This window comes from Arachis ipaensis, chromosome B3, assembly GCF_059453495.1.
Source record: "Arachis ipaensis isolate K30076 ecotype BB chromosome B3, ASM5945349v1, whole genome shotgun sequence".
NCBI classification, from domain to species: Eukaryota; Viridiplantae; Streptophyta; class Magnoliopsida; order Fabales; family Fabaceae; genus Arachis; species Arachis ipaensis.
This window is the reverse complement of record NC_142438.1, coordinates 26,164,217-26,174,369: the sequence shown is the minus strand read 5'-3', so window position 1 is coordinate 26,174,369 and position 10,153 is coordinate 26,164,217. Positions and strand designations below refer to the sequence as shown.

At 30.8% G+C, this 10,153-nt stretch overlaps 1 protein-coding gene across 1 annotated transcript; it reads left to right on the top strand.

Moving 5' to 3' along the window:
• Positions 1–4,735: 4,735 nt before the first annotated feature.
• LOC107634345 (senescence-specific cysteine protease SAG39) lies at positions 4,736–7,158 on the top strand. The gene is made up of 2 exons (XM_016337870.3): positions 4,736–5,260; positions 6,426–7,158. The coding sequence occupies exons 1-2, from the start codon at positions 4,795–4,797 to the stop codon at positions 7,019–7,021; spliced, it is 1,062 nt and encodes a 353-aa protein (XP_016193356.1). The 5' UTR covers positions 4,736–4,794; the 3' UTR covers positions 7,022–7,158.
• Positions 7,159–10,153: the final 2,995 nt, after the last annotated feature.

The window sequence follows — 10,153 nt, the reverse complement described above, 5'->3', positions numbered from 1 at the left end:
GTATTACCATTCGGATTAAAACAAGCCCCAGGTATTTACCAAAGATTTATGGAAGAAAATCTAAAAGAGTTAAATGAATTTGTTTTAGTGTATATTGATGATATACTAATTTTTACAAAACAGGATAAAGAAGATCATCTTCAAAAACTATTAATAGTTTTAGAAAGATGTAAAGAAAAAGGATTAGTTCTTAGCAAAAAGAAAGCAAGAATAGCAAAACAAGAAATAGAGTTTCTTGGATTAATTCTATCTACTCAAGGAAAGCTAAAACTTCAACCAAATGTCCTAGAAAAGGTAAATTTATTTCCTAATAAAATAGAAGATAGAAAACAATTACAAAGATTTTTAGGATGTATAAATTATATTTCAGATCAAGGATTTTTAAAGAATATAACAGAATACACTAAAAGCTTATTTCCAAAAATAAGTACTAAAAAAGAATGGAAATGGGATGAAAAAGATAGTATGCAAATTCAAAGGATTAAAGAATTATGTGAAAAACTTCCAGAACTTTATATTCCAGAAGAAAATGACTACTTAATAGTAGAAACAGATGCTTCAGACATAACCTGGTCAGGATGTCTAAAAGCTAAGAAAGCTATAAAAAGTTTGGAACAAGGAAAAGAATCACTAGATTCTAAAGATTCCCTAAAGGAATTACTTTGCAGGTATATTTCAGGGACTTTTACTCCAACAGAACAGAGATATACCACTAATGAAAAGGAAACTCTAGCAGCAATTAAATCTCTTAAGAAATGGAAAATTGATTTACTACCAAGAGAATTTACATTAAGGACAGATTCAAGCTACCTAACAGGTTTCATACGATATAATTTAAAAGTTGATTATAATCATGGACGATTGGTAAGATGGCAATTATTTTTGTTACAATATCCAATAAAAATTGAATATATTAAGGGTGACAAAAATGTTATTGCAGATACATTAACAAGAGAATGGAGTTCGTCTACAACGCATTAGATCAAGAAATTCAGAAATACGAACAAGAACTCGAAAAATGCAAGCATTGTCAGCAAATAAGGACACAGATCCAATCCCTCAAGAAGGCCATCGAAGCAATGAAATCAACACAACAACCAAAACCATCAGAGCTCAGCCAGCTAAGCGTGGTGGACAAATCAGGTGACGAAAAAATTCCAGAAAATAAAACAATTACTGAAATTATCAAAAAATCCACCCAAGATAAAAAATATTATGTAATTTATAATGGCCCCATGAAAGGAGTTTATGATGCCTGGGAAAAAGCAGCACCATTTACACATCAATCAAGGATAATTCATAAAGGAGGGTTTTTAACACTGGAAGAAGCAAAGGAATCTTTCAGGGAATATGAAGCTCTTCATCCAGAGCAAACCCTAAAAAGAGCAGATAAAGCTCCAATTCAAACCCAGAGAACAGGGATAATAAGAAACATTCCTACAAGGGCTGAAATCAAAGAAAAGAAAAGGGTCTGTAGATCAAATCTCAGGGAAACCCTTAATATAGTCCTAAACTGGACTGAAGAAAAAAGAGCAATTTTGGGATATTATCCTATTGCCAAAGAACAGCTAACAAAGCTGGTTATATTTCCAGATGCATCCCCATCAGACACCTATCAATTTTTCCAGTATGGATTAATTGATACAATTTTAATTTTTAATGATCTAAAAATTATTAGTGAGTTTCCTGCAGGATTCGTTGATGCAGTGAAGAGATTTAAAAATATGATTGACAACGTAAATCCAAGGGATATATCCCTAAAATTTACGAACAGTCAACCTATTTTTAATGAAGAAGAAGAATGCTTGGTTCCAGCACACCAAGTAATATTCATGTCCGTCTTCCCAGGAAATTTTCAACCAATTGATCAAGTTCAAGATTTAACAATCTACAGTCATGAAGGAAGGCTAGCCAGCACACTAGCAAGGGTCTTCGAAAGAACTCAAAAGATAACAAGGGAATCTCACACAAGAATTAATTATAAAAGCAGAAATACTTTGCTTGTGTCTAGTAAAAGGAATGAAATTGAAGAAAGAGAGATGAGACTCTTAGTGGAATTTGAATCAGCATTCTACAACTTATCTGGACTCTTAGAAAAGCTCCCTGAAGGGATAAAAAGGAATCTCTGCTATTTGATAAAAGACAGAGAAGACCACAAGTGCCAGCTATGCGTCTCAGAGTTATCTGAAGAAAGCAATAATAAAACGGAATCAACCCACATGATAAAGGAAGAAGACAACGCATCTGAAGGTCACATAATGAAAGAGGAAGACAGCACATCTGAAGCATCTCTCAACATTATTGCATAATGACGTAAGCGCTTAGGTCATAGAGCACCAACAATGTAGCTGGTGCAAGATAATAAACAATGACGTAAGCAATGACGTCATAAGAAGGGTAAGGATGGGAATTGTCCATCAGACCCAACCATTATAAATAGGTTGCTTAGGCAATTATAGAAGGCATCAGAAAATAGAAAGCAGGAGGCAAAGAGTACTCAAATGCTAGGAGAGCAAGGAGGAAGCTGCCAAGGCGATTCTATGATCTGAAGAAGAATTCCCATTAGGGAAAAATAGTTCTAAACTCCCCTCTGGAGTTAGTATTTACAATCTCCCCTCTGGAGATAAAAACACCTTATGTAAAATATATTAAATAAAGGAAGTTTTTCTCCAGAAAGGTATGTATTCATTCTAGTCTTTCAATTATGAATTATTTAGAAAGTTTAGAGTTAACAGAAGAATTTGATTATTATAGATTAACTGCTTTATTAGATAATGAAAAACAGGCTGTTTTAAAAACAGAATTAAATCTCAAATCAAACGAAAATTTTAATAAACAAAACCTTTTAAAAGAAGTTTTTAATAAAAAAAATATAATATACTATGGAAAAATTCAACTTGAAGCTCCTATAAAGATAAAATCCGCCAATGGAGAACTTGAAATAGCTTTGATAAATGATGAAGAATTAAGTAAACAGATTGAGAAAATTAAGGATCAACAAAAAAGATCTAAAATTGGATGGATTCATATTAGTACTATACAAGTCTTAATCAAATCTACATATATGAAAGGAATTAATTCACCAATAAGCTTAGCAATCTGTGACAAAAGAATTACTGATGACCCAATAGATCAAATAATTGGAATTGTTCATGGAAACTTGGCAAATGTAAATGTTAAATTTAATGCCCATCTGGGATATGCTATACCTTTATCAACTGAAAATCTTGGAAGATCTATAAGTCTGGCTTATAAATTTCACAGAAAGAATCTAATGGAACAAGATGATGAACCATTTTCAATTACATATGCAATAAATTATGCTTTAACAAATAGCCATCATAGTATAATATTTAAAAACAGAGAAAGAATTTATGTCGATGAATTATTTCAGAAAATTGTAAAAACAGAAATACCAAAATATAAAGCTATTGAAAACCCAGTTCTATTAATAAAAGAACCGTCAGGAAAATTAGTTTCATCGAATTTTCAAATTAGAGAATCTAAAATTAATAGCCCTTTAAGTCTATCTAAGTTGAAGATTAAAGAAGAAAATTCTGAAATAAAAGAATTAACAAAAAAGGTCGAAAAATTAAATGAAACCCTAAACACTAAATTATGACAATAAATAAAGAAGAAATATATGTAACCTATCAAGACAAGAAACAAGAGCTTTTTGAAAGAGAAAATCGTTTGAATTATTTACAGTTTTCTGAAATAAATCAAAGAGCATTTGAAGCTTTAAAAATAATCTATGACAAGTTAAAAAGAGAAGTTGAAGAGCTAGAAAAATTAATAGAATCTCTAGAAAATAGTGATGAATCAATGATAGAGTTTGCAGAAATTTTAAAATAAATAATGAAGCATAAAAAGATTGAAAAACCAGAAAATAAAATAAAAAGAAAAAGGGCAGAAAAATTAAAAAGTAAAATAAAAGAGTATAAAAGGGAATTAAATAACCTTCAGATCGAAATTGATGACCTTATAATAAAAAGGATAGAAATAAGAATAAATATAAACAAGTTGAAATTAAACTTAAAAAATTTATAAATGCCTGGAAAACCATATTATGACTTAAAAGAATTAAAGCTGTTAAAAGAAAAAATGGAAAATGAAGTTGAAAAATTAAGAAGGTATTTAGAAACAACAGAAAGTGTAGAAATAAAAGAAGTTTTTGAGGATTTAAGAAATTATATTAAAGAAAAAGACAAACAGATAAAAGATTTTATATACAATAATCCATGCAAAAAAGAATATTATAAACTAAAACAAGATTGAAAACTATAAAAATGAAATTACAATATACAAGGACTAGTCAAAGATTGCAAAAATTGGTATCAGAGCCAAGTTAACGATTAAGGGTAACACTTTCTCCTTAAGCAACACTTTTAGTGATACACTTTTAAACCAAATAAAAACAAAAATCTGTAAATCTGTACCAAAGTGTATCTGTACACTAGATGGACCCAAAATCAATTGGATGGAAAAAGGATCTTCCATCGATAACAAGAGAACGTTGACTAGTTGACTTGGATAAAGCATAACCCACGTGGATTAATTAGTGCTTCTTAATCTTACAATATTATATTATCCAAAGTTTGAAGTGGTGGAGGCCCCCATGTCATGCACTAAAGTATCCCTAATTGAAATAATTTCCCCTTATTTCCACTCCAAAAGAATTGTATATATATAGTAGTTATTGCATGCCTCCAATGCAATCCTTGTAAACGTTTCTTCTTTCATTTCTATATCATCACACATAACACTTAAAAACAAAATTAGTGTGCAATCATCATGACGATGACTACTACTTCGTTTATCCAATTTCACCAAATAATTTGTTTCTTTCTCATTCTCACTTTATGGAACTCACAAGTAACAATGTCACGCAGGCTTTTAGAGTCTGCATGCACAAGAGAGACACATGAGAAATGGATGGAAGAATATGGAAAAGTGTATAAGGATGGTGAAGAGAAAGAAAGAAGGTTCGGAATATTCAAGAACAATGTTGAGTTCATTGAGTCCTTCAATGCGGCTGGGGACAAAAGTTTCAAGCTTAGTGTTAACCGATTTGCGGACCTAAGCGTTGAAGAGTTCAAGGCTTCTCTTAATGGCCTTCCCAAGAGTAGTCATTGGCCGGGGACGACCATGGAATCCAAAACGACGCCGTTTCGGCATGAGAATGTAACTGACATTCCAGAAACCGTGGACTGGAGGAAAAGAGGAGTTGTTACACCAATCAAGGACCAAGGCACATGTGGTATGTAGAATAATAATAATAATAAATCATCATGTGCAGTTCATGGGGTATTATTTTATGGGTTATGTTAGATTATTAATGATTTTTTTAAATAATATGAACAATAAATTTTAAATTTAATTATTATTAAATATTAATTACTCATATTATTAATTAAATTTAAAATTAATTTATTTTTTTAATTTTATTGTTTACATTATTTAACAATATTATTGTGTACTTATACTTTTTCTTATATTATTATAAGACATAATTATTTCATAAACTCAACTCAGATTATAGTATTAAGCGATTAAGAGTCACAAACTCATAATGATAATGATGATGATAATGAAATGGATTTAGCTAATATTATATAGGTTAAGATTATTAATTGAAAATTTTTTTATAAAAAATGTTTAAAACGTAAATTTTTAATTATTTTATATTTATTAAGTAGATAATAAATTTTGTGAATAATGTAAATAATAAATTCTAAAATTGGTCCAATAAAATAAAAATACATTACACCTTAAATTACCCATTTAAATCTTAATATTAAGATATATAACCATTTATACACCTAATAAATTAAATATATAATATATTTATTATACACATTATTTAATATTTTTATTGTCTACCTATTGTCTACCTATATTAAGATATATTTTTACTTTCAACAATCAGCAGTCTAAAGTAAATCGATATATATACACACATGTGTGCACGTTCGCGCTCCATATAATTTGAACCATCAGTAATCTAGAGTAAATCAATTAATATTCAAGTAGTTATCTAATTTATTATATAAATTTAATTTTTATATTTTTAATTTAATTAAAAGAATTTTACATATATAATAAATTATGTATTGATATATTAATAAAAATAAATAATTAATTTTTTTAAAATTTATCTAAATAGATAAATTTAATTAATTGATTATGTACAATTTTGTTTATTATCATAATATCAAAATTAAAATTAAAATAAACAAGACGTTTAACTGATAAAAAATAGTGATGGGACCAACTATTTTATCCACCAACACTAACAATATTAGCAATAAAGTTCATTGTCTAGCATTAATGCATTAGTCTTTTTATTTTAATAAGATAACATTTTGTTATTAGTATATTTATATACTATAAAATAGTGATGCTAATATTCTTCTTGTAAACAGGTAGTTGGTGGGCATTTTCATCTGTGGCTGCAGTTGAAGGAATCCACAAAATAAGTACAGGTAAACTAGTGCCTCTCTCAGTGCAAGAACTAGTAGATTGCGTAAGAGGCGACACTGAAGGATGCTATGGTGGTTATATGGAAGATGCGTATACATTCATTGCAAAGAATGGAGGAATATCAAGTGAATCAGACTACCCATACAAAGAAGTTGAGAAGCCATGTAAGGCTAATGAGAAGGAAACAATACATAATGTAGCTAAGATTAAAGGGTTCGAGAAGGTTCCTTCTAATAACGAAAAGGCACTCCTCAAAGCTGTGGCAAAACAACCAGTGTCGGTTTATCTTCAAGCTAGTGGGTATTATTTTCAATTTTATTCTAGTGGGATTTTCACTGGAATATGTGAAACTGAGCCAAACCATACTGCTACGGTAGTTGGTTATGGTAAAGATAAGGATGGTACCAAGTATTGGATAGTAAAAAATTCATGGGGTACTAATTGGGGAGAGAAAGGGTACATAAGGATGAAGAGAGAGATACATGCTAAGGAAGGGTTATGTGGAATTGCCAATAATGCCACATATCCAATTATTTAAGCCGTGTTGCCTTGTTTTTGTTTAATTAGTATTACTCTCTATTCTTAAGTGCACCAGTGGCGGATGTATGTGGTGTACATAGACATGCTTTGTGTAACCTTCTGTACTGTTTTAAGTAAGGTATGAAATTTGTATTAAGTTTTTATATATAACCTCGACCCAAGTGGTGAGAGAAAATTCAATAAAGTACAAACATATTCTACATCAAAACCTCGGAGTTTTGCTCTTCTTTTTGCTCCGCTTGAATTTTGATTTTTCAATTTTGATCAAGAATATCGACCAAACTTATAACAAGATTTTAATTTGAGAAGTAGATATAATTCTTTTAAGAGAGTTCGATCTTGAGACTTATTGGCTATAGACGTCGAACACTAAACTTAGTGAGCAATAAAAAAGAAATGTGAATTTTGTGTTATATATTGACTAAGCAAAATCTTACAAACAAGTTCTTTCCAAATGTATGAATGGAAACAACATTAAACATAAACTTCAAATGAATTTAAAACAAGAAGTAGAAGAAATGTTTGAATACTGGTGTTGTGACAAAAATTTGGCACAAAAGGTCGACGTTAAAAAGAATTCGACAGTTAAAGTCGAAGATTATATATGCATGAAGCATATCATAGTTGAAGAAAATAAGAATAGGTTAGACTTGATAGTCAAATTATCTTATGCTTGCATTGGTGCCCAAATTTATTTGAAGTTCAAGACCATAAGAACTTTTTCAACGGTAACATTGGCGCCATTTAATATGTCTTTGCGTCATGTTACCATCGGATTAATCCGACGGTAATACCGATGTAAATGTTTTATAATTTTTCTTTTGAAAAATTCTGGGCTGTTACTGTCAGTGTATTTCGACGGTAGTTATTTTTTTTTTACGAACTTTTCCATCCATCTGTAATGTACTCTGATAATTAATAATTGAAACAGTGCTTTATAATTGCTGTGAAATATCAAACATACAAATTAAGAATACGAAATTATGGTAATTAAAATATTTGAAACGATGCTAATTATATGACATTCTTCTAAAAGGTTGGTAAAGAAATACATATCATAGAACTATATTTATATTAGCCCTATTCAGATTCATCATCTTCGTCCTCTGGTTCACCATCCTCCTCTTCTGATGTAGTTTCTTGATCATCGAACTCGGCTTCCTCCTCTTCGTCGGCATCAACCCCGTCTTCTTCTTGAAGATCGTCGTCTTCTGGTTGCAGTGCGTCGACATAAACGGTTCCATGCTAAAGACATGCACCAACAAATGCATCAACTCCCTCAAAGAAATCAGGTTTTAAATCCCTCATCTACCGTTATCCCTATCATATATCTATAGACAATGTTTTGGAATTAGATTGAAATACACAGCCTAGAATTCAACGAACAACACAAATTATTATATGTTTTAGAAAATTCGGCAAAGTGTACCCTATAATTAGAATCTTCCGCCAAATACAATTATCATTTTCTAACAAACCAAACATGTTCTAAAACAAATTAAATGAAATTTTGGCAGAACTTTTTCTTAATTCAGAGACATCCATCAAATAAATATAACAGTTTTGACAAAGAAAATAGTTGCAGGCATAAAGTAGAACAAACACAAATTCAATAACACACCAAATCATATCCGTTCTAGTGTGCAACCCCTTATAATTCCATAATTTTCCAACAAACAAGGGTTTCAAGAAGGCGCCTCTATGCGACCTTCTCCCACTTCCGTTCTAAAATGCTATCCTAGAAAAAGTAAGTCGAACATAAAACTTAAACAATTGATTATAGTTAGGGATAGAAAATCTACCTAAAACACGGATGCACAAAATATGGAAGAAGCGAAATCCAATTGATCTCAGAGAAATAACACAGTCCTAATTAAAAAAAAAAACTTATTAAACTCACAAGGTAAAACTAACTAATTCAACAAACTACACAAAGTCTTCCAACAATGTCGAACACTCTTAATCTCACTCTACTTAACCTACCTTAACCTAATTTAATTTCTATTTACATTAAATTAATATAAAAAATCTTAATCACAAACTTCATTATCCTAATTTAATCAATAATTTGATAATAAAATACATAACAAAATCCTAAACTCAAAAATAAAATTTGAAAAAACTAAAAATCCTAAACCAAATTAAATTCTAATCCAAAACTTCATTATCCTAATTTAATCAATAATTGATAATAAAATACATAACAAAACCCTAAACTCACAAAACAATCTAAAAAAAAAAAAAACTAAAAATCCTAAATCAAAATAATCTCTAATCACAAACTTCATTATCCTAATTTAATCAATAATTTGATAAAATACCTAACAAAATCCCAAACTCAAAAAAAAATTTGAAGGACCTTAAAAAGACTATACCAAATTCTAATCACAAACTTCATTATACTAATTTAATCAATAATTTCAAAAAGAACTCTACCAAAAAAAATCCTAAACTCACATAAAAAATTTCAAAAATAATATATATATATATATATTACCTCTGTTGGTGGCTGCAGGATTGTGGAGGCATGGTGGTAACAGGAGGCAACAGTGACGGCGACAATGCCACTATCGTTGATGGCAGTGACAATGGACGCGAACAACGGCGGCGTTCCCAACGGCTCTAGCAGTGACCGACAGCCCCTGCGGCGAGGACGTCCAGCGGCAGCGGAGTCCCTAGCGGATGGTAGCAACGCCGGCAGCTTTAGAGACGAGGAGAGACTACGAGAGGAGAGAGAAAAAAGAGAGTGTGAGTTCAGAGATGTGAGGGGGAGGGGATTCGCATTTGAAATTAATCCCAATATTACTGTCGGATTTACCGGCGGAAATGTCCGACGAAAAATTGTTTAAACGCAGTATTTCGCTAAAGTGAGTTACCGTCGGCAAAATTCGATGGTAGATCCACTGGTATTCTTAGCTCCACAAAAAATTATTCCGCACAACTTCTTACCGTCGGATTTAAAAACAATTGGGGAACTAAATATAGCCTGTATCCAATGCAAAAACAACTTTAAATCCAACGGTAAAGGGCGCTGCTAAATTTGACGATAATTCCCATGGTATTTTCAGCATTTTTTTTGTTGTGATCCAAGACTACTTGAAGTCCAAGGTTATATCAATTAGCTTAGGAT